The sequence below is a fragment of the Rhipicephalus sanguineus genome, chromosome 3, assembly GCF_013339695.2.
Source record: "Rhipicephalus sanguineus isolate Rsan-2018 chromosome 3, BIME_Rsan_1.4, whole genome shotgun sequence".
NCBI classification, from domain to species: domain Eukaryota; kingdom Metazoa; phylum Arthropoda; class Arachnida; order Ixodida; family Ixodidae; genus Rhipicephalus; species Rhipicephalus sanguineus.
The window spans coordinates 126935567-126961598 of NC_051178.1; the positions used below are offsets into that span (position 1 = coordinate 126935567).

The 26032-nt window shown below is 47.8% G+C and overlaps 1 protein-coding gene across 1 annotated transcript; it reads left to right on the plus strand.

The window, feature by feature from the left end:
- The first annotated feature begins 3993 nt into the window (after positions 1-3993).
- LOC119387118 (2-acylglycerol O-acyltransferase 2-A) lies at positions 3994-16527 on the plus strand. The gene is made up of 5 exons (XM_037654427.2): positions 3994-4201; positions 5285-5592; positions 9978-10152; positions 14332-14531; positions 16131-16527. The coding sequence occupies exons 1-5, from the start codon at positions 4020-4022 to the stop codon at positions 16280-16282; spliced, it is 1017 nt and encodes a 338-aa protein (XP_037510355.1). The 5' UTR covers positions 3994-4019; the 3' UTR covers positions 16283-16527.
- Positions 16528-26032: the final 9505 nt, after the last annotated feature.

Here is a 26032-nt window from a genome sequence, read left to right on the forward strand (position 1 = left end):
CACCTTTTTCATGTTGTTGTGTACATTGTCTGGAACTGAGACCTTCTTGTGTACTTTCGCTTCGCACAGACTTCCTGAACGGGCTTCGCCGAGTGCCCGCACGAGGAGTGGTTCTAGAACAGGCTTGAAGCTAGAACAGTCTAAAGGCATTTCGCACTATCATGTGCGATGGTTTGTCAACCTATATACTTGAAAGTTATAAAGATTATCGTACTCGAGAACGAACGCAAACTATACGCATGAATTAGATATCTCCGGCATGCATGGCTTTGCGCCGAATATCTACGCTTGAGCATGACACACATATTCCGTGCAGTCTTTACATCGTCTGCTGTAACTATAAAATTATGTTTAGTTGCTACGAATTGTCGTGAAAAAAGAAACAAAAAGACAAAACTTAGTCTTATTCCTAAAATATCAACGTGTTGGCCATAGGACAGGCGTGTCCGCCGCGGTGATACAGTGGTTACAGTGCTCGGCTGTTGATCTGAAGGGTTCGATCCCGGTCGCGGCAGTCGCATTTCGTTGGAAGCAAAATGCTAGAGGCCCGTGTACTGTGCGATGTCAGTGCACTTTAAAGAACACCAGATGGTCGAAGATTCAGGAACCCGCCACTACGGCGTACCTCGTAATCATATCGTGGTTTTGGCGCGTATTACTATACGACAGACGAAACACCCTTTGTACAAATGCTTAGCGTGAGTATATCGCTCTAAAAAAGTGCGGCGCCCTAACAACACACGTCCTCCTATTCTGCGTGTCTTTGCTGGCTATAACGCCGTGCGTCCGGTACTTTCAAATTTCGAACAGCGTGCGCGCTAAACGCCGCATGACACTTTCGGTGATAAAAGGGCGGGCAGCCAGACTTCCACAAAGGAAACTCAAACAAGCCTGATGACGATCATCGTCATCGGGCTTGTTGTGAGACCCCCTCAATAAGTGCAAACTGTTTTGAGAGTGATAACCAGAGATACAAAGAAACGGTTGGTTGCTTTGTAGAGTTCAACGTCCCAAAGCGACGCAGGCTGGAGGGCTACAGATAACTTAGACCACCTGGGGCTCTTTAAGGCTAACTGAGACCACGCGCTACACGCGCCTCCAGCATTTCGCCTCCATCGAAATGTGAGAGCCGCAGCTGGGATCGAACCCGCGTCTTTCGGGTCAGCATTCGAGCACCGTAACCATAGGCGTATCTGCAGGGGTGGCAAGGGGCGCGCTAGCCCCCCTCCTACACCCACCCCCCCTTCCACTGAGAAATATTAGTGTTGTGGAGCCCCCTCCACCCCCTCCCTTCCCCCCTACTTTTGACAGCGGTCATCGTCGGCTGCAGACTGGGAAAGTACCAAATGAGGCATAGTTTTATTTGAACGCCGCAATCACGTAATTGCATAATAAATTTTGTCCTAAGGTTCTGCTGTGAAGACCGTTCTCCGTGTCTCATGACCACGCACTATAGGCTCTCTGCTGCCTGCGCGACGCTTTTGCGCCTTGCGCTCGAGCATTGCAGAGAAGGCCACCGCTCAGCAGGTGCTCTATAACATTAGATAACTCTGTCATGATTTTATTTTGTGCTGCCTGGCCTGAGCTTTACTTAATCGGCGACGCATACGGATGGGAACCAGTAAACGTTTTATAACCCGATTGAACGTTCTTCCTCTTACATGAAATTTAGTTCCTTTGTTTGAAAACGAATAGCATCGCCGCTGCTGCTCCATATTCAAGCTGCTGGGAGTTGAATGTGAAGAAGTGTGGAGTATTTTAGTTGTGCCGAGCCAGGACAGCTAAAGAAGGTTCCTGATTTAGTCTTCGATTAACCTGCTTCACCTTGCTTATCATGTGGTAGCCTGCAGTGATCGGAGCGGCTTATAAATAAGGCAGTGGACTCGTGAACATTGAGAAGCCCAGCTTTCAAGTTTGCCTCTTAACTTGATCTACCTGACCGGGGATATTGCCAGTGTCCACAATTTTCTAGACTAAGCAGACTGACAACCTGCAAAAGATTGTGTCTGTTCCTAATAATGCTCATTTCTCTCTCTACCTTTCTCTCAAGAAGGAGGAGATCACAGAGAGCTGTCTACGCGCAAAAACAGCTCAAAATCGTTATATTACAACTGAAAGTATCTGTTATACGCATATGAACCCATCTCGCCAGCTCCTATAAGTAGCCGCTGCCAATGTGATAGGCGGGCAGCCTTCTTAAGTTGCGTTCAGAATCACACACTGCCTGGCTGTTCCCAAAAAAGTTTAGTTACTGTTCTGCATAGTAATGCGCTGTTTATTGCGCACACTTCATTTTAACGCCGCGAGTTTTCGCAGACTTGTGATGTTACGTAACAAGGAGGCGATTTTATAGCTCACCGAAAATTGTTGACGAATAGCGAAATACCAATGACCAACAATATGCCATATTGAACATTGTTTATTCTGTTTTTTTTTGTTGTTGTTTTTTACGTAGTCGTGCGTAAGTGGTCATTACGCAGTGGATCACTTACGCTTCATTTGTTGCGTCGTGTTACGAGCAGGCGCTGTGAGCATGACCCAGAAATTTTCGACCAATCATTAACAGTTAACGACCTATACGGAAGGAAACAACGCGGGGTAGTTTAACGTTATAATCGCCCACATTTTCTCAAACAAAATTTGAGCTTACACAGCTTACGTCGGCGTATTTACTTGGAGGAGTCGGAGGGATAGAGTAAAGGGCCACTTCACCGCTTTTCCCTCCACCCCCCGCCCGAGCCGGGAAAAGTAGGAGAGTAAGGAACGACACCTAGTCTATGAATTCGTAGTCATTCATAATCTTATATACACAGCCAGCTCAATGTGGTTACCATAAAAATTAATCGACTGAACTTGGTCTTCTTCTTGAAAGTCTTTAAATTAGAAGGCTTTTATAGTAAGAAAACTGGCACTCGGCTTACTCTGAAGACTTCTGCAAAGTACATTGCTTTGTCAGCCACATGGTTTGTTTGATAAGGGAGAATTTAAGGTACTAGAGTCAAAGCAGGTTCTTCATACTCATCGTATTTACAACGCCAACTGAGACTGTGAAGTTTGCAGATGGAATGCTCAGATGAAGAAAAGGTTAAATGTGGCTGTACGTTCTAAAATTCAGAGTAATTTTCCCATAATGTTATTAAACACTGCTGTGTTGTCGCGGTACATGGCGACCCGGCCTGCACAATCTGTTTGTGCAGCTTCTTCAGTGATTTCAGACAACAGTTTTGAAAAATTATCTCTCTGTATATAAAACATCACGTCAAATTGAGAGCAAACGTAGTTGCAAATGTAGTCTCTCTCTCTCTCTCTCTCTCTCTCTCTCTCTATATATATATATATATATATATATATATATATATATATATATATATATATATATATATATATATATACATATATATATATATATATATATATATATATATATATATATATATATATATATATATATATATATATATATATATATATATATATATATATATACGGTCGACAGAGTGAGCGACGCTTGCGCCCCCCCCTTCCCCCCTCCTAGCGCCCGAGTTGGTACGCCCCTCACCGTAACCACTGGACCACCGTACAAAAAGAAACGGGGGGCTTTGATTATGAATGTCGCAGGGCGCCGATAAATGTATGCTGTTAACGCAGGCTCCTCCTGCCCCCCCCCCCCCCCCCACACACGCACTTGCAGAGGACATACATAGACAATGAAACAGTACAGAAAATGCACTGATACGACTAAGCGAACAGAAGTGCTTCAGGTAAGCTTCTAAAGACGTGGAAGTGTGTCCGCGTCCGCATACGTATCTTGTATGTGTCTGGAGCGGAGGGTACAAGTGGCTCTGCGTTTCGAGTGTTGGGCAACATTGTTCGCCCTCGTGGAATGCACGGATCGGGCGCCGCCATTGGAACGAGGCAACGCCGTAGATAATGACCGCGCTTACAAAAACCGGCGAACTGCCTCTCTATCTTTCTAACAGCACCTGTGGCCAGTCTCGGAGGAGACACCTCGGTCCGCCATGAAGGTGCTGGGCGTGGAGTTCGCGCCGCTGAACGTGCCGCTCAAGCGACGGTTGCAGACAGCGGGCGTTCTCTTCCTAACGGTGTCCTTCGTGTTCGGAGGATTTTTCTGGAGCGCCCTGTTCGCTTACATCTTCTTCTACACGAACTACTACTGGATACCGCTGCTCTACGCCATATGGTATGCTGTCGCGAATGTTTTAAACGAATGCTGGATTGGTGATATTGGGAAAAAAGAGAAAGAACAGCTCAAAGTGAAAGTTGCAGATTGTCACACTGCAACATTAATGCCTATACAACTTTGTCGGAGCGACTTGAAAACCTAAGACCTGTCTCGGTATTATGCGTTAGTTTCGCATGCACACAGTTTTGTCAGATGCGTAAGCGGCTTGACAGGAGACGATTAGGCATACTCAGGAGAACACAAAACATGTAGTTGATCGGAAGAGGGAGTGAGTGGACGGCTGGGCTGCGGCTACATTACGGCCCGCGCAATACACATACAGCCGCAACGAGTGCGAAATATTTGTTTTATAAGGTGCAGTTCGATCTCGTGGTTTCCCGCCAAAATCACAATGCCTTTTTCTCGTAAGTGCTATTTACTATTGACAGGCTGCTTTGGCTGATAGTATGCCCAGCATCAGAATATAGAGCGGAATTTTCTTGTAAAAATAATTCTACAGCAAGAATTATTCTCAAAGGAAAGAATACGGGCCGTGAAACTTGTTCGCGAGGTACCAAATGCGTCGTCAGACCCTCTAGCAGGCATCTACCAGCACACATTGCGTTCCGAAACTTAGTGGACAGAGGAAGTACAACGTGCAGACTTGTCCACTGTTAAAGGGACCACTTGCGTGCAGGGCATGTCCGGATTTCGCTCTCGCAAATGCATAGTGGCCTAAATTTGCATAAGACTGCTGGTGGCTGACAGTTCAGACTCCTTTTGACCGACTACTGCCGTGTACGAACAATGTTACCACATCAACTTGCCGTTAGGGGGCCAGCAACATGAAAGGTGCTCATTGCAGTGTTCCCTGAACATAGGACGGCACTGTACATAAGCACGACTCGCTGCCTTCTATGCCGAACTCTAAATGTGTTCCATTGTAATGTTTTACGCAAAGCTCTGAATGCGTGGTCAGACCACGTGAGCACCTACTGGCGCCGTAGCTCCGAAACTCATGGCAAAGACCGTGCCTCGTGAGTGTACGTCGTTTCATCTCTGCATTCCCCAAATAAGCCGACCATGAACACATTCGCGCAGGTACCTGTATGACCGCGACGCGCCTAAGCGTGGAGGCCACCAGAGTCAGTGGGTGCGCAACTGGCGGCTACACAAGTATGCCGGCGATTACTACCCGGCGAAGCTGGTCAAGACGAGCGAACTGCCTACGAACAGGAACTACATCTTGGGATACCACCCGCACGGCATCATGTGCATGGGCGCCATGTGCAACTTCGGCACCGAGGCCACCGGCATCGCCGAGCTCTACCCAGGGCTACGTATACATGTGCTCACCCTGAACGTCAACTTCATGTTCCCAGTTCAGAGGGAATTGCTGATGTATCACGGTAAGTCGACTGCACTGTTATACGCGGTAATATCAAGTGTAGGGGAGAGCACGTATTAAAATAATAACCAGAAAGAGAAAGAGAGGGAGAGAGAGTGTGAAAGAAAAGTCTCACGGTTCCTTATGCCTTTGCCTAAGACGACTGAAGTTGGAAAGCCATTCTCTTCTTTTCCTTCCGTCGATTGTTAAGGCGAAACCCTTGAATGCCTCGTCAAACGCGAAATTTGACCGTCGGCGTCGGCGTTCCGCGGCGTCGGGAACGAGTGTTGCAAAAGATCATCATCACGAGATGACGTCACGAGATGACGTCAAAGATCGCCATAATCATGGAGGAAGGAATACTAGTTTTCCTTTCTCCATGGCCATAATTCGTGACGTCATTATGACGTCATCACATGATATCTTAGCTTGGTCAGAGGTGGTCCGATCACGGAGGCAATGCAAAACCAGGGGGGAGGTGCCTCCGATCTTGGAGGCAGTGCAAAACCACGTTGGGTGTAGGAAGCCTTCGGAGGGTGGCGTTGTAGGACCAATACATCGACTGAGAAGAAAAAGAAGATGGCTTTTTCCTTCGAGTCGTCTTACGTGAATGCATATGGGACCATGTGAGTTTTTTCGGAGGCAGCTTAAGACCACTTGGGCGCAGAAAGCTTTCGACGGGGGTGATCAATACAGGGTGTGTCCAGATAAGATCGAACACGAGGTCACCATTCCCGATTTTGATGAAACTTGCTGTAGGACTAGGCATTACACCCAGAACAATGGTGTCGCAGTTGGTTTTGCGGAAAAAAAAATTTGTTCGTCTGAAAAAAAGATAAACAAATTTTGGCCGAAAAAAAACATCCGCCAATTTCGCGATTTCTCAATTTTGAGCGCACCTAGGAAAAAAACGGTGATCTTCTTGGTCAGAATATTTATTCCCCTCAAACAACAAGTGAAATACAATCTTATGAGTTTACATTTTTCCTTGCTTGTCGAAGCACTTTTGAAGAAAAAAGTCACAAACTTGGCAAATCGCACAACATACCTGTTAGACACAATATTAATGAGAACTAACAGACAATAACGCCAAGGAAAGTACAGGGGGTGTTATCTGTAGTATTCATCTTTTCGTCCACTTTACTTTCTTCACATTTATATTCTAAATACTACAGATAACACCCCCTGTACTTTCCTTGGCGTTATTGTCTGTTAGTTCTCATTAATATTGTGTCTAACAAAGATAAACGAGCCCTTGAAAAATCATCTGCTTTCCTTCATTCATAGCGAGGGTCTCGTCCTGGCAGACTTAATGCCTTTAGGTAGTATGCGAGGGATTATTGGTCAGCTGCCAGCTCGTAAAAAGATCACGTGCTACGTGACGCCAACAGGCAAAAAAAGAGTGTTCCACACTCGCCGCCATGGCTGCGATTGGCGCTGACTAACACTCCTAGGTTTAAATCAGCATATATACCCCAGAAAGTGGACGGGAGGATGACCGCCGCCGTAGCTCAGTGGTAGAGCATCGGACGCGTTATTCGAAGGTCGCAGGTTCGGTCCCTGCCGGCGGCAAGTCATCTTTTCGTCCACTTTACTTTCTTCACATTTATATTCTAAATACTACAGATAACACCCCCTGTACTTTCCTTGGCGTTATTGTCTGTTAGTTCTCATTAATATTGTGTCTAACAAAGATAAACGAGCCCTTGAAAAATCATCTGCTTTCCTACAACATACCTGTGTCTGAGGAATTTATTGCTGCAAACAAGCTAAAGTGAGGATAATAAAAATCGGTACATATTAACTTTGATACTTTTGCTCTGTTCTAAAATAATTTTTGTGGTTTTGTTGCGCTCCATTTTACTCGATAATCGGGCTGAAACGTAAGTAATTTACCAAAAACGCCGAAATTTGAAAATAGTTTTCTCAAAAAGGCCATTTTTAATTTTTTTAAAAATGCATCTGATAGAAGTCAAGGATGTCATCTATCATTCTGCGTAACAAAACGTTGCATTATTTTGGTTGCTAACAAGTTATAATGCGTCAAATGTGACCAAGTCATCCTAGCGGCCGCGTCGTTCCTTATGTGCTGAAACTCGGATATAAGTTGTTCAAAATACTTGTACGTGACATAATCACAAATCAGAAGCTCCACACACACAAATGCCCAGCCAGCTGTCATGGTTCAGTAAGCTTTGTCTTGCGATCAGCCGCTTGACAAACCCGCAGCAGCGGCCGCTCGATGCCGCGGGCGCTCACATTACACGAGTGCCGCTTCGACTGCGGGTGAGCTCCGCTTGGGCGCCAAACTACGCTCAGAGGACGAACGAGAGAAGGAATGCATCACTGTGAACGTTAAAGGCTCTTAAGTGCCAACAAATGTAATAAGATGCAACGAAAACTCCGCCTGCAATTTCGCAATGCGCGCCTTCAATACAGCACGCATGTATTTTTACTCCCTCCTGTTATGCCCGCAGCCGCAAAATATCGTGATAAATGCTCGACTTGCGTTGAATATTATATCTGCGGACACACAACAATACAATATTGTAAAAGCGGTGCTTTAATGAAGCAAATGACTTGCACTCACTGCCATTTGAGTTGTTCGACCATTGGAAGCACGTATGAGACATTTCTTTAGATGTCAATGGCTTGCTTTTGTCTCATATATTGCTGAGAGGTTGAACCTTATTATCTTTAGGCCATCAGAAGAGAGAAAGCAACACATGAGCGCTCTACTGGAGGCGCTCACTGCAATATTGCCGGCAGAGTTTTCGTTGTATAATATGGCTTTTGCTTGCACTTAAGAGCCTTTAACATTCACAGTGATGCATACCTTCTCTCGTTCGTCCACTGAGCGTAGTTTGGCTCTCAAGCGGAGCTCATCCGCAGTCGATGCGGCACTCATGTAATGTGAGCGCCCGCAGCATCGAGCGGCGCTGCTGCGGGTTTGTCAAGCGGCTGATCACAAGACAAAGCTTACTGAACCATCACACCTGGCTGCGCATTTGTTGGTGTGGAGCTGCTGATTTGTGATTATGTCACATGCAAGTATTTTGAACAACTTATATCCGAGTTTCAGCACATAACGAACGACGCGGCCGCTAGGCTGTCTTGGTCACATTTGACGCATTATAACTTGTTAGCAACCAAAATAATGCAACGTTTTGTTACGCAGAATGATAGATGACATCCTTGACTTCAATCAAATGCATTTAAAAAAAAATTAAAAATGGCCTTTTTGAAGAAACCATTTTCAAAGTTCGGCTTTTTTGGTAAATTACTTACGTTTCAGCCCGATTATCGAGTGAAATGGAGCGCGACAAAACCACGAAAATTATTTTAGAACAGAGCGAAAGTATCAAATTTAATATATACCGATTTTTATTATCCTCACTTAAACTTGTTTGCTGCAATAAATTCCTCAAACACAGGTATGTTGTGCGATTTGCCAAGTTTGTGATTTTTTTCTTCAAAAGTACTTCGACAAGCAAGGAAAACAATAAACTCATAAGATTGTATTTCACTTATTGTTTGAGGGGAATAAATGTTGTGACCAAGAAGGTCACCGTTTTTTTTTTCTAGGAGCGCTGAAAATTCAGAAATCGCGAAATTGGCGGAAAAGTTTTTCAGGCGAACAAAATTTTTTTTGGCAAAACTAACTTCGAAACCATTGTTCCGGGTGTAATGCCTAGCCCTACAGCAAGTTTCATCAAAATCGGGAATGGTGACCGCGACCTCGTGTTCGATCTTATCTGGACACACCCTACAGTCGAATTAGAAGAAATGAAGACGAGATAGCTTGCGCGTTCGAGTCGTCTTAGGAAAATGCATAAGGGAACATGTGACTTTTGATCCCCACCTTCACCCCACCCACGAAGGCTTATTGCACACAACGTGGTTTGGCACTGCCTCCGGGATCGGAGTCATTTAAATCTTTCTGCAACCTCACGTGGTGTTGCAGTGCCTCCGAGATCGGAGCCATTGGAAACTCTGCACCTCACGTGGTTTTGCAGTGCCTAAGGGATCGTCACACATTTGAGCAAGAGATAATGCCATGTGATGACGGCTTCATTTGACGTCACCGTGACGTCAAATGATGCCGTCATGACGGTCACTTTTCTCGTTTGATGAGGCATCTAAGGCTTTCGCCTTAGGAGCTCAATGATGCCTGGAGGTGTCATGTTACCATTATGAATATTTGGCAGGGCTGCCTGATATGTCTTACTGAAGGCGTATATTATACATATTCGATAATTATCTTTGTTGTTGGCGCCTTTCTCAGGTGGTGCCGGTGGTTTCCTTATTCCAACATTTCATGCCAAGATATCGGTTTTTTGTCTATGTACAGTTTGCAATCTCTATACGACTGCACCAACTTTGTTTGCCGGTTTCTGTGCGGTGCAGGTCTGTGTTCTGTCGACAGAGAGAGCCTCAACTGGATCTTGACGAAACAGGGAACGGGCAACGCCGCTGTTGTCGCGGTCGGAGGGGCCCAGGAATCGCTTGATGCGCACAAGGACACTTACATCATCACCCTCAAGAACCGCAAAGGGTTCATACGATGTGCTCTGAAGAGCGGGTAAGAAAAAGAACATCCACTGCGGGAAATAGTGTTGCGTTTTAGGGTTAAAGGCGAGGAACACCGGGCAGGGGATGGGGGACGTGTGGAACTAACAACTATCAACTAAGTTCATCATGCGTAAAGCGCAGCGCGAACGGGAAACGACCGACGAAAGAGAAGAAGCAAACAGGACTAGCGCTTTTTCTCTTTCAAAAAGTCCGTCGTTTCCCGTGCGCGCTGCACTTTACGCACGATGAAGATGTACCAACTCGCTCAAGTTTCTATATTATTGTTAATAACAAAGAATATCTCGCGTTATTGACATCATTTATTGTTTTCAAAGCGGAGCCTTCCTTTTCTATTTCTATCCGAGAAGTCATTTTCTCATTGGGTGCTTACATTTTGTTGCATGCATGAAGCGAAATACACCCATCCGCTGCACTATACCATGCACTTGCAGCAAAATATCAACGTCGGTGAATGTAGTCACATTTTCGTAAACTGTTGCGCGCGAAAGACGTAGACAGGGAACACAAAAAGACACACACGGAGCGCACTGTGTTCTCTGTCTACGTCTTTCGCGCGCAACAGTTTACGAGAATGACAAACCAACAAGCCCAAGTCGACACCCTTCTTAGTCACATTTGTCAAGCTTACCGCTATTTTTCTCGCGAGTATCTGGTCTATTAACATGACGACTGAAGCGTGCTGCATGATTCCACTTTCCGATATTCATCACTGTAGTTTAAGTCAGAAAAGAACAATGCTTTTGAGATTTAGCTTATTAGAGATGATACAACGCCATTCAGCAAAGTGACAACAATGGTACTGAAGGAAAGCATTCGATATTCAAGCACAAATAGAACGATACTTTACCAGTAACATTATGGCGGAAGCTAATCTGTGACAAATAATGCAAAAAATAAATGATACTGACGAGGCAGATACGGCGCTGCATTGTCGTCAGCAACCTCACCCAGTTCACTTACTGCATGCAGCAGCGGTGAATTAAATGGGCAAATTACACAGAAGTGCATCTCAGGCGCCAGTGCCTGTGATGGGGGCAGGCCGTCTTTTCTTCGCCTTTTTGAGCCGTCATTGAGGTTGTACCATAGACGTGCACACAGGGGGGGCAAGGGGGGGGGCGGTCGCCACCCCCTGATCATGTAAGGGTGGCGCTAAGTCCGCCTTATGTCTCTGCTCAATCGGGCCTAGAGACAACTGGGCTTAGAGACAGACATTAAACAGTGTCGGAATCTGCTTCCTTTTTTACAGCGAAAGCTGTTATGAGATCATTTCAACGGCCGTTTTTGGTGGCGTAGTTGTCCGCCGCCGCCGCCGCCGCCGCCGCCGCCGGTGTCCGCAACCACTATCGCTCGAAATAAGAAAAAAAACGAAATAAGAAAAATTTCCAGGATGGAACCGGGTTCGAACCTGGGCCCTCTGCGTGGGAGCCCAGTGTTGTACCTCAGAGCCATGCCGGTGCTTGGAACTGCCTTGCAAAACGACGCTATACAGGCTTCATGTCCAGAAGGAACCACATCAACATCTGTAATTTAGTGTGGTAGAAAAGTGAAATAACAACCACGCATCACACAACGCGAATTCTGTAACCAGGCGTCACACAATGCGAATTGCGCAACGAGTGGGCTGTTGGATGCTTCCAACCCATTACAAGGGGCTCTGCAATAATTCTTCATCGTCATCAGGCACAACGCCAACAAAGTGCGCATAATACCTTACATGTTTTTAGCGGGTACCACGGCTCTCCGTTGAATGACGAAAAATGGCATAGTGGCTTCTTCCCTACTTCACAGAAATTATGATGATTTATAGCCTAGTGGGTTCCTCGCAAGGGCACTTGCATTGGTTTCCAAGGAAGCCCATGAGCCCATCATCCATTTCCTCAGGGTCTAAATTAAGTTCTTCCCCCCTCTCTATGTCTCTCTTTCTCACGTCAATGTATGTTATATTGCATGGTGGGCGAGTTAAATAGCGACCGGGCGTCACACAATGCGAATTACGTAACTGGTGAGCCGTTTAAAGCTTCCAACCCATTACAAAGGCCTGAGCCACAATTCTTCATCGTCATCAGTCGTCACGTAAACAAAGTGCACATAATGCCTTACATATGTGTAGCTGGAACCTCGCTTCTGCGCACAATGACGAATAATGGCGTTGTAGGTGCTTCCCAATTTCACAAATATTGTGATTTATGGCGTAGTGGGTACCTTGCTAGTGTACTTGTATTAGTAGCCCCAGAGAGCTTACAACGGGCTCTAGAAATGACGCTCTTCCAGCTTTCGCTGTGGCTGTGCTGCGCTTTCCGCGCAGGCCTGGCATTTTTTTTTTCGTCTTTTTTTCTCGACCGTCTCTTTACTATTCTCTTTCATTTTCCTTACCCCCTTTTGCCAGCGCAGTGTAGCCAGCCGGCCTAAGAACTGGCTAACCTCCCTGTCCTTCCGCCTATTCTTTCCTTCCTTCCTGTTCCGTCATCGTTTAATGTGCAGTGTAATGGCCATGCAGGTTTTTGACAATAATGGCGGCCAATGACCCTGATGTGACATGCTAAGAATGGTTTACGTCCCACATTTACCCCCGTAGACCCAAGGACCAAAGCCAGGCCGTTGTGAGCAGCGCGTCACTGCTTTCATGTTTTCATGTTTTCATGTTTGCGTCCATCGCGAAGCTTGTTTGCTTTCTGACTCGTCAAATAACGGGCATGGGGGGGGGTCGCTGCGGTGAAAGTCCCCCCCCCCTCCTTAATGGTGCCCTGGCGACACATTACTTCATCAAGACTACGTCATTACTCTCTCCCTTTCTTTTTTCATTTTTACCTTCTTTCGGCACAGCGCATGTCCAGAGGTAATTCTACGCCATTTGTATTTCAAGCAAATTCCTGTTTATTAATTCTAGTTGCCAGTGGCTATTTTCGCGCTCGCCGTAGCAACACCTCCCACGATACATGAAACATCATTTGGACGGGGCCTGTGGCGTGGTAGTCGATCAGACGTGACGTCGTCTCTGAAGGCGAGGAGGTATGCTACTCTGAAAGTGAGGCGGTGCAATAGAATTAGCGACGCACGTCCGTCTACCATCTAAGGGTGTAGTCCCTCGCGACGAACTTTTGTACCGACCATGCCCTGCCGAGAAACCAGACCAGCGTTCGTTATGGTCAGAAGAATAGAACTTCACGGTACCTTCTGAAGCGCAAACACACAACAGAGGGTGAGTCAGATGAAACTGCGCGTGCTGTGTCCTGCTATCATCTCTTGTGCGTTTGCACTTCAAAAAAAAAAACACTATAAATCTTTACCAACGGGTCCGCCTGTCTGGTCTCCTGGATAGAAGGTCAAGTTAATTTTAAATGCTGCTCGAGCGCATTTAAAAAGCAAGTTATATCTTTATTAATAACGACTGAATTACACTTTCCCCCTTTCCACTAACTTTAGAGGTAACTACGAAATGTTGTATACTGATGATGCATGTGGTTTTTCTTATGGTTATGTAGCGTTTGTTCTATGCGGTATAACAATGTGTGAGAGAGAGAAAGAAGCAAGGAAAGGCAAGGAGGTTAACAAGACGCACGTCCGGTTTGCTACCCTGCACGGGGGGAAGGAATAAACGGGCGAAAAGAGAGGGATGAAAAGGATGTGTGTGGTCATTATGTGTATATGGGTTGAGTTTAGAGACCAAAGAGTGCACCATATTTCGGTGCTTTACGAGCAGATATGTTGTAGCGTTATATAAATATGTATGTAATGTGTATGCGCGTATTGAATATATGCGGTTTAAATAAGTGTTTATCTTGCCCTGGTTGTACTACTTCTTAAACGTAACGTAGAAGAGCAATCTGCTGTAAAGAAGAACGTTCATCGTTGGCTGAAGTGTATGTGGCCGCGGGGACCTTCGTCAGGCACATATAAGCCTTTAGTCCTCGCCTCGCTCTTGACTTGGATAAAGACATTGAATTAAATTGAATTGAATAGAACTTCAACAGAGCGGACACGCCCAGGTGACGCGGTTTAACGGAATGGTTCTTTCTTTTTTCAGTATCATTGGCTTCTATACTGTAGTCGGTCTGCCCTGCTGCATAGAACTTTCGAATTCTTTTGAAGCAGTGGTGGACATGTCGCATGTATGCCTTCAATATTCACGCATAACTGCGAAGCTTATGTTATTGATTTTCTGCTTCAGCGCCGACTTGGTTCCCGTCTTCTCGTTCGGCGAGAACAACATCTTTACCCAGATGAGGAACCCGCGCGGATCGAGGTTACGATGGCTACAGGAGAAACTGAAGAGCATCACGGGCGTCGCCCCGCCCATTTTTTACGGAAGAGGAATTCTGCAGTACACCTGGGGATACATGCCGTTCAGGGAGAAGATCGTCACTGTTGGTAAGCAGCCGGTGCACGGTCCGCCCGGGTCCTAAATTGCGTCTCTGTGAAGGACATAATAGTTTAATTATCGACTATATTAAAGTGATCACAGGTGCGCGCACCCGAAAGGCATATACACACCGAGACACGCTCTCACAACACGCGCACACACATTCATACGGACGCATATAGGGACAGACGCTAAAAACATTATCTAGGTTTATGGGAGAATTGATCTATTATATCAGAAGAACTTGCGCTTGGTGTACGATCGGTATTGGATATCAATCATAATTACCACCAAGCGTGCCGACACAAAGCAGAGACAATAGAGTCCTGTCGACGAGTCGTGTCGCCCGCGTCTTCGTGTCCGTATGTGTGTGTGCGTGTTTCTAGTTTATGTGCGCATACTGGGTGGCAATCATGCCTCATACAGTTTATTGCGGTTTCCTTGTATTTTCACCAACTTCAAAGCCCTTTCAACTAGCTGTTGTGTGCATCAAAAGCACGTCAAAATGCTTCGTGAAATTAAGAGTCATTCAATCTTCCACACCAGTGATTTCATACAACAGTTCTCATTTGAACTATACAGCGCGAGTAAACAACGGGGACACAGGAAAGGAACACACACAGCGCTGACTTACAACAAAATTTATTGAAGCAACATTTCACATATATAGAGGGGATCAGCCAACCACTGCGCATGTCATAGCAAATAACCTTCTGATTAACTTGGAAAAGCAGAACGAAGAAATTGCAATTCTTTATCTGATAAAAATATCGACGCCGAACTAACGCATTTGTCACCCAACCTTTGAATCATCTCTGCTTCAATTATTTCTCGGACATATTTATTTCTATGTTTACAAACCATGTCAGCTTCTTGAAAGACTGGTTTGCACGTGCAGTCATTACAGTACAGAGCGAGAAGGCCTCCCTGTCCTTTCGTGACATTGCTGGCATGCTCACGGAACGAAAGGAGCAAGAAATATATTTTGCTTTGAGGGTTCTCTCAGACTCAGACTCACCAATATTTTCCTCAACCTGACTCACTCGGACTCAGACTCACCAAAAATTTCCTCAACGGAACTCACTCGGACTCAAACTCACCAAAATATTCCTCACCCAGACTCACCCAGACTCAGACTCATGGGCCAATCTGTGTCTGAGTAAGTCTGAGTGTGTCGACTCATGAGTGAGTTTGCCGTCCTATGCTCTCGCATCCACCGAAACAGGTAAGTGGGAACTGCGCATTGGAGGGAGCGAGCGCAGGTGCGAAGGCGGAGCGAGTACAATAACAACAATAAAACAGTAAGAGAAGCGTGCGATCGGCTGCGCCAGTATACTGGACCTCGTTGCTCTCCGTGGCAGCAGGGTGCGCGAGCACCACTTTCTTTCCGACTGTGAAATGGGTAGGCCACGCATCATTCGCGCTCCCCAGGAGCACACAGCTCACAAAGACGTAACTAGTAATTCAGGAAGAGTTTAATGAACTGTCGGTACTGACCCAGTGATAAACACCGGGGCCGCACGTTTCCGCTTCGCTGGTTTACCGTCTGTACAAAGTGCGTATGCGATGATCTTTTTGTTGTTGTTATTTCTTTTCATTTTTCGCAGTGGGCAAGCCTATCCACGTGGATAAGAACGAAAACCCCACCGACGAAGAAGTGGATCTGCTCCACGAAAAATACATGGCTTCTGTGAATCAGCTTTTCGAAGACCACAAAGCACAGTACGCTTCCAAAGAATGTACTCTCACAATTGTTTGATTGAGCTGCTGTCCATAGGTCATTGTTATCATTAGGAAGCAACACATCGTCATTACCAAGACAGAGGTGACCGCGGTAAGCACGGCAAAAGCGTATCATAAATGCATATACATATAGGTTGAAACCGGTTTTATCTGCTCTAGTCATTGAACATGTTCACAGAGCTGTGAAATACGACCATTCTCACTTTGCAGTTGCTCAGACGGACTCCCATGTAGCATTAAAGCACCAAGTGTATTCATATAATAAACACGTAGAAATTGTTTTACGTATTAAAATGACTACTTAAATTAACGCTGTTATCAGCAGTACACGCCAGTCATAAAGGCTGTCAATGAAACTATTAGTCGTTCTGGCTCGAACGAAACACTTTGTATATGTATATATGACGCCGTGCTTCCACCATGGCTAAGGGCAAGAAGATGATGAATAACGTTTTACTGAGGGAAAGAGAAGGGGTTTAGGAGCTAGATGGGTGGGACAGCATGTGCAAGGCTCCACGGGCTTGTGCCACCAGCCGGACGTGCTCAAGAAGCACCGGTTGCACCTCCTGGTCCGAGATATCGAGGAGTGCCTCCCATTGCTACAAGAAGCTTTCTATTCAAAACTTATGCTGTAAGAAATTGACGTTATGTGGGCTTTTACTGCAACCCCATGAGATGTGGTTCGATGGTGAGTCGTCACACTACGGACAATTGCGCCCATACAAAGTTGGAAACATTTTGCGTAATCGTAATACATTTGGATAGACCCCCGTTTGTATTATACGGAAATCTATGGCGTCTTTTCCTCTAAAAGATTCGTGGCGGGCGCCATATTTCTGCCGTGCGCATCGCTGATGAGCAAGAATCTCAGGCGGAGGCATCCGGGCAGGGTCACTGTCTTTCGAAAAAAAAAAAGAACACTTTCTAAAGTAAACCTTCATCCAACCGATGCGGATTCTAATTATCATACTCAGTAGTGTCTAATAACACAGACATAATTCATTGTGGACAACAATCGTGGTATAAAAATACTTTTTGTAGCTGAGCACCGATTCAGAAGAGGAAAGTAACACAAGAAAAAAAAAAGACAGTTTAATATAACGCCGAATGGCATCCGTTATGGCGCATAAAGGCGGATGACATTCATTCATGTATAGTGGGTCCCAGCCGTAGCTGCGCATTTCTCTTGAGGCACCCTGATAGGCTAAAAGCCTCGTTTCATTCGCCGTATACAAGTTCAAAAAATTCTGCCGTACTTGGTGGTGACGTGGGGCTGAAGTTTGTCAGTGCCTAGTCATTGTCACGCAGCAACGCCTTGTTTTCTTCTTCCTCAAGTAAGTTCCAAGAAGTAAAAAAAAGAAGTCAATAAATTATCACGCTGGTAATAAGCCGTATTAAAAAAAAGTTCACAAACACATGCAAGAGAGATGCTTGCGTTAAAGGTGTGCTGACACTAAAATCCCCCCTCCCCTTTCCTTCATCTGTCTGCAAACATATGGCTGCAACTACGAGTATTGTACTGCTTTTACTGTACGAAAAATTGTACTTGACCCCAACCGGCACTTTAGGGCTTTTTATCAGAACGCATCGGAAAGTGAAATCCATCCGACCGATCAACCACAGAGAGATTGTCAGCAGAGTTTGGGCTTGTCAGTGCCAGAGGCTGGCCGCTCCATGCGGGTGTCTTCATTCGTGCTGGCGCCGCTCAGTTGGGCTACGTTTACTCTGCCGGTATGCCGCGGCGCCGAAATAAGACATCATCTACCGTGAAATCGTGGGGCGTTGTCTTCACACGTGTGAATCCCGTCGGGCCAAAGTGCATCTCATCTGAGGAATCTGATGGAAGTGCCTAAACGGCAGATAGCACCTAGGTGCGAGCGGCCCTAGAAAAGAACCAGGATGTCTTCTTCTGCAAGCCCTGTGTGTAGAATTCCGATTCAGTGCAGAGAAATCAGTGCAAAATGCTTCAGGGATCTATGATGATCCCACAACCAGATGTTCAGGGATCATCCAGTCTACCCTATATACCGAGCAGTCTAGATAAAATGAACATAATACACAATACCAAGTGCGCAGTGAACCACCACACATAACATCGCACTTGCTTCAATCTGTACTCCTGTAGCTTGTGTACTGTTTCGCACTGCTTTCAAGATTTTACAGCGACGCTGTCCTGTGCCATAGTAGTTGTCGGTGTCCACTGAACTCTCACAGCGGGTATGTGCCATTGGCTGGGCCGCTAGGTCACGTTATCTCACTGTTAGCAATCAGGGGTAAGCGTGCGCATTTCAAATCTAGCGGCAGGTTCACGACATTACGTGATCTCGCTTGCCAATCGTACAGACTCGCGCGTATAGACGTCGCCTGGCCGAAGGCGCATCGTTGTGAGCTAGCGAAGCGGAGACCAAGCGCCAGCGGTGAGCCGGTGACTCTGAAGTGCGAGCTCGCGAAGCTGAGGCAATTCGCCAACGGAGAGACGAAGACTCCGAAATGCGCACTCGCGAAGCCGAGGCAGCACGGCAACGAAGGGTTGCCGCCATTACTGAGGACATCAACGGCCACAGCAACAGCAAGAAATGCCTCAAGGGTGATCATCGCGCATAGACAGCTTTTCCGTACGACAATCTTCACGGAGTGGATGTGCCGTAGATTTTTAAAGCATAAAACACAAATATGACCTGGAACTTACGGTCATTTTCTTCGGGCTGTCGAAAACGATGGGCATAGGAGATAATGGCCATCTGTTCTACGTATGCTCTTCAGAATATTTTTGTCGACAACGTTTTTGGCTCTCCAAGAAACTTGTTATTAAGTAAATAAAATAACAGATTCACGTGACCCCGCCTGATCACATACATCCTGATCACATATATATAAATTTGTTCTTTTCTACATGAGAGGACAACTATTGATCAGAACAGCTGTAAAGGCAAATGTTAAAAGAACACCTTTACTAGATTTGCAATGACTATATAGTCGGATACAACTGAAGAATTCCGGAGAGGCCCCGCCCAGACGGCCGAAGCGCGGCAGCCGATCGCCTCAGCCACCAAATAAATAGTCCCGCTCACGCACTCAGCGGTGTCCGCCGAATGCGGAGTCTCCGACAGTCCTGCTCATGACGTCAATACGGAGTGCGCACCCATTCGTGCCGGCTTGCGTGCATGCGCCTTTGAGCAGGAAATGCCACGGACTTCTAAGTTGTGTCCGACTGTAAAAAAGGGCATTGTCATCCCAAGCTAGTATTGCGTACCTACATGTAAAAGCAAGCTTTTTGTCGATAATTTTCACTGGTTGTCATGATACAGAGGCGCGGAAAAAAAAAGCCGCACCTCCCCGAAGGGGATCGTGAGGAAATGCGACTGCATTTGGGTGCACCCGATGAGTGTGCGATTAATTCATGAAGAGAGACGAGAGTGTGCACGTAAGCATTATTTATTCATACGTCAACACCTGTTCGTGTTATCGTTGTACCTGACGGCCCCAATCACCGCCTTGTGGTCGCTGAAGTGCACGGTCAAAGGGTCTTCGAGAAGCATACGCGCGGCACAGTTTCGCGTAAAGACCAGATCAATGCAACTCCCGTGAATGGTAGTGGGGTACGTGTTGTCGGAGGCGGCAGAGAGACAATGCATAGAGTGCTTGGTCTGCATGTACTCCACCATCCACTCGCCACTCTTCTGGCGCACGTCAACGTTGAAGTCGCCGACCAAGACAATGTGATCAGAGGGTTTGGAGCGCACACGCACACTTTCCATAGCCGCGTCCAGCTTTGCGTCAACGGTGTGCCGAGCGAGGTTGGGCGCGAGGTACACGGTCACCACAAAGACTCCGTCTCCGGTGTAGGCAAGGGCGTACAAGTCCTTGTACGGAGACGCGTCTCGAACGGGAGACGTGGCAACGGCGTGCGATATCAGTTCCCATTACTCGCATCGCGGATGCGAGCGCCCTCACCGGGTACACTCCTCCTCTCCCTTACCCTCCGCTGCTCGCGATGCGAGCGCCATCACACGCCCGCGCGCGTGTGATGGCGGGTACACTCCTCCGGGTACACTCCTCCTCCCCCTTACCCTCCGCCGCTCACCACCTGCTCCGGTTGCTAGGCGCGGCGCAGCTGTTGCTAGGGGCGAGGAGGAGCCCGCGCGGAGAGATCTGTGCGCACGCCGACCAGGGACGCACGACAACCCCCGACTATGAAATGCATTCGCATTTAAAATCACAGCATATCCACGTGGTGAATGATGATGAGTGGGTCGAAGCGAACTCGCACTGCAGCACGGCGATGGCACTGGCGCAAGCGTGGCCCTTCTTGATGGAAGATATTGTGACTAGATTGCTTGAGAACCACAATCTGTTGCACACACCGCAACTATGGCCGAAACTGTTATCAAGGAAGTCCCGCTGGAAGCGCGCATCGGCGCCTTCGGGCAGAGCCCGCCTGATGCGTTTTGCAGCCACTTCACGTGCTCGCACAGCCTCGGGCTCTGCCTGCCGGTACGCGCGCTTTCTCGCGGTTTCACGGTCCTTCACATTTTGAAGATCCGATTCGCGCCGCAGCCGTGCAGCTTCGACATCGCGGGCTCGAACGGCGGGGTCTTCGCGCCGCAGCCGTGCAGCTTGTCGAGCAGCTTCAGCCTCGCGGGCTCGAACGGCGGGGTCTTCTCGCCGCAGCCGTGCAGCTTCTCGAGCAGCTTCAGCCTCGCGGGCTCGAACGGCGGGGTCTTCTCGCCGCAGCCGTGCAGCTTGTCGAGCAGCTTCGGCTTCGCGGGCTCGAACGGCGGAATCTGCTTCGCGGCGTCAACGTGCGGCTTCGGCCTCGCGGGCTCTCACCTCGGGATTCTGTCTGCGAGCGCGCGCTGCCGCCGCTTTCCGTGCCCTCCGTTCCGCAGCCTTGTCTTCTATCTGGCGACTCCGAGCTAAAGAGAAAGCGTGCCAAGAGGGAGCCTCATGGCGCGTTACTTCTGAAATGTTGTCTTCGGGTGTCGTTGAAAACACGAGACGTAGTAAAGAAGAAAGAACGCCACACAGGCGAACACACACGAGAGTGTCACTCGTCAACGTCGTCCTCTTCTTCTACTGCATACCAGAACGCGCGCAGTAAAGAAAGAATGCCACACAGGCGAACACGCACGAGAGTCTCACTCGTCAACGTCGTCGTCTTCTTCTACTGCATACCAGAACGCGCGCTTCTCACGAGCTAGAGATGGCTGCTAAAACGCTACAAACAAACGGAGGATGGACAGACCCACGGCATAAGGAGCTTCGCCCCTAAAAAAAAATGCCCCCACCTCCCCGAAGGTAATCGTGAGGAAATGCGAATGCATTTCTTGCGCCAAGAGTACACGGCGTAGTAACTTTAATGGCGTAAATTAATGACGAGACGGACGGGAGAGTGGGGCGCAGGGAGGAGAGAGAGCGAACGGCGAGAGAAGGAGCGGCGAAGCACTGCACCTACCCTCTCCTACACTCTCTCCACACACGCGGGAGCTCCGCCGAGCTCCCGCGATGCGAGCGCCCTCACACGGAAGAGCGCGCTCCTCCTCTCCACTCACTCTCCGCTACTCCGCCCGCACCACCTGCTCCGGTTGCTAGGGGCGAGGATAAGCGCGCGCGCCCGCAGCTGTTGCTATGGGAGAGGGAGTGAGAGCGGAGAGATAACACCTGCCGGCGCGCGGACACCGACAGACGCCTGACATGCCCCGACTAAGAAATGCATTCGCATTTAAAACAACTCAGTGTTCGCCGATGAGGAAAGCGAAGCGTGCCGCGTGGTGCGTGCGGTGGTTCGAGGCAGCGCATGCAAGGACAGTCAGTTCTCGGCTGGACGTCCGGTCCGGGGAACTAGACAACGTCATCTAGGCGCTCTACGGTTCCTGGGCTCCGGCTGGGCGACTGGCCCAGGGACCAGGCGGTCCGCTGCTGTTCCGGCTGCCGTTCCTCACAGCTGGACAACCGGTGAACGAGGCCTGGACTCCGGCTGGGTGACTGGCCCAGGGACCAGGCGAGGTCCGCGGTTCTGGCTGCCGTCCAGAGTGGCTGCGAGTTTCGTTGCTGTGGGCCGATGTTCCTGCTGCCGTTCCGGGTGGCTGGCGCGACCCCGGTGCGCTGCTGAGACGAACGTGGTGGCGGAGAGCTGCTGCGGAGCTACCAAGCAGCTACCGATACTCTACTGCTGCTGCTGCGGCAGAAGGCCGTGTCATGGAGTGGTGCGACGCACGTTGAGGACGGCAACGAGCCAGACGGCGCACAGTCCACGAGCGATCGGCGCTGGCGTCCAGGAAGCCACATCGAAACACGGCGAGAGCACTTATGATTTATAGAGACATTGAATACAGCTAGGCACGCTCGCCAGATTGTTATGTTAGTGTCAGGTTACACACACACACACACACACACACACACACACACACACACACACACACACACACACACACACACACACACACACACACACACACACACACACACACACACACACACACACACACACACACACACACACACACACACACACACACACACCACACACACACACACACCACACACACACACACACACACACACACACACACACCACACACACACACACACACACACACACACACACACACACACACACACACACACACACACACACACACACACACACACACACACACCACACACACACACACACACACACACACACACACACACACACACACACACACACACACACACACACACACACCACACACACACACACACACACACACACACACACACACACACCACACACACACACACACACACACACACACACACACACACACACACACACACACACACCACACACACACACACACACACACACACACACACACACACACCACACACACACACACACACACACACACACACACACACCACACACACACACACACCACACACACACACACACACACACACACACACACACACACACACACACACACACACACACACACACACACACCACACACACACACACACACACACACACACACACACACACACACACACACACACACACACACACACACACACACACACACACACACACACACACACACACACGAGAATATATTTACAGGGAAACGTAACTATTGCTAAGGTGTTTAATAGACAACACTCAACGACAATGAGTAATGGCGACAGTCACGGCAAGGCACGAACTCTGCGCGAGCGGCGTCCTTTCAGAAGCCAAAGAGGACGACCCACTAGAAGGCGCTGGAGAGAGCAACCCATTACTATGTTCCAAGGCTTCGTTATAATTACCCCAGGTACGAAAAGGGAGCCGCCTGGCGACCTAACAGCTGGTCACTATGAGCGGATCATAGTAGGCCTGGAGGCGCTCCACGTTGACAATGTCGCGCCCTCGACGGCGCATGTCTGAAGATGGTTCGATGGGTTCGATCAGGTAGTTGACCGGGGATGTGCGCTCTACGACACGGTAGGGGCCTTCGTATTTCGGCTGCAGTCTTGACGAGAGCCCACTTGCAGTGGTATTGACGGAGAGCCATACGAGCGCTCCAGGGAGGAACGTGGGCGCAGAAGTGGTGGCGCCCATAGGCGTATCTAGCGGGGGGGGGGGGGGGGGGAAGGGGGGCGCTACCCCCTACTCCCAAAAGTCGGGTGGGCTGAGCCCTTCTTCTGTGAGCGTTCACTGCCGGCAGCGCAGTGGCAAAGCAACAACTATGGCGAAGTTTTCGTTCGACAGAAGTGTCGCAAAATTAGATAATGAAATTTTGATGTATCCACAGCTTCTACAGTGAAGATCGTCTTCCGTGCCTCACTACGCACCCCAGATTCTCTGCTGTGCGAGTCGCCTATGCAACGCTTTGATACTTTGTACTCTTGCATTGTGGAGGAGTCTACAGCTGAGCAGGGGCTCTCAGGCGTCAGAGTCTTCCGTCCTGTGTTTATTCCGTTCTCCTTGAAATCAAATTTGCATCACCGCCGACGCAAGCTAGAGCGGCAACCAGCAGCGTTTATTAGCATTTCAGTCAAATAATGTTACTGCAGTTCACAGGAAATGCCTCTGCTTTTCTTTGAAAACGTACAGCATTGCCTGGCCAATCCTGAGTGAGTCGATGAGTGAGTCTGAAGTCAGTCGGTGAGCGTGCAGATGCGCGAGTGTTACTTGGGTAAAGCTGACGCGGAACGGCGGCGGATGAAGATTCCGCCTGTGTTTCCGAATTAATCTTATTCGCCTGGCTGATCATACTGTAGCTTGCAACGACTTTAGTAGCTTGGATTAGGGCGATAAAAAAACGCATCCTCAAGAAAGAAGAGTTCACAGAGCGATGTCTTATACGAGCACGAACGGTTCAACGATGTTATACAAGCCCTGAAATTATTTATTGTGCGCAAATAAATTTATTCTCGCCGCCTGCTACGACTAGCCTCTGCTAAACCATCGTCGCGATGCCATCTTCTCGTTCGTTCGGAGCAAGACGAAACAAAGTTTTGCTCGACATATTAACACATGCGCAGTTTAGTGAGTACTCGTAATTCTGATCATGACGTCGTAAGTTTCGCGGTTTGGTGACGTTGCGTGACAGGCAAGCTATTTTAGCGCCTACCAAATAATAACCAAGAGCGAAGAAGTAATGGCGAGGAAAAGCAGTATCAGAAATAATTTAGTACCTTGATCTTCTCCCTAACATTACGTGGGGAGTCATGGCGAGATGGGACGTTTCATCTCCTTTCGTTGCATCGCGTTACGAACATGTAGGCGCTGTGATCATGACGCAGAAGACTTCGACCGGTCATAAACAGCAATTGGCTTATACGAGACAGAACAAAAAAGAACGGACAACTTTGTTGTTATGCCAGATATAGTCAATACAAGTGTCAGGTTCTGCCGCTTGCATAGCCATATTTACTGAGAGGAAGAGTGGTAAGGAAACACTTGCCCTCCCTGCCCCCGCTCTCACAAATAAAAGTCAAAGTGTGACGCCGAAGGTACCGTTCGTTGACCTTTATAATCTTATACTTCCCACTTAATACTTTTTCCGTAAAATCATATCGACGAAGCTTGCTCTTCTTGCTCATGAGGTTACGTTGCAAAACTCATTGTCACAAAGTGGCACACGGCCTATTTTTAGACTTCTCCAAAGCCGTTCACTTCGTCAACCACAACGTTTTGTTAAGAATGTTGGAATTTTATGCTGCTGGAGGCATAGCAAATTTTTAAACCTCATCCTATCTACAACGCGTAACTCAGATTGTAATATTTGCAGGCGAATTCTCAGATGAAGTACCTCACAGGGAAGCACTTAGTGACCTCTTCTGTTTACACTCTCTATTTACCATATACCAAACATTGATAGCAAAGCTAAATTTGTAAGCTATACAGATGGCGCGACTTTATATTTTCTGAGAAATTAAGGTTCAGAGCTAGTAATGTGGTTAACAGACCCAAACTGGTACAAATTTACTTTGACGAACACATGATATGTGATAAACACGTCAGGAGTCTGATGAGTAAACTCTGTAAAACAATTGGTATTATACGCAAAATATTCTTTTGTGTACCCTACGTCAGTCGGCACGCTTTTGTACAAGGCGCGTTTTTACAGAATAAATATTTCGCTTTGAATAACTGCCAGTTGGGCGTGTTGGTATACATTCATGATGGCCATTCATATTACTCTCGGAATGTGAAGTTGCTTTTTTAGAGAGAAGGTAAAATGAAGTGCGTTTGTTTGCCTTGGTAGGAGTGCATGCGCGGTTTTAATGTTTT

Bases quoted from the DNA above. Each gene is read 5' to 3' on its own strand.
- LOC119387118 (XM_037654427.2), top strand. From the start codon at position 4,020: ATGAAGGTGCTGGGCGTGGAGTTCGCGCCGCTGAACGTGCCGCTCAAG. The intron at 5,593-9,977 runs GTAAGTCGACTG...TGTGCGGTGCAG, and splicing joins GGAATTGCTGATGTATCACG to GTCTGTGTTCTGTCGACAGA. The intron at 14,532-16,130 runs GTAAGCAGCCGG...CATTTTTCGCAG, and splicing joins GGAGAAGATCGTCACTGTTG to TGGGCAAGCCTATCCACGTG.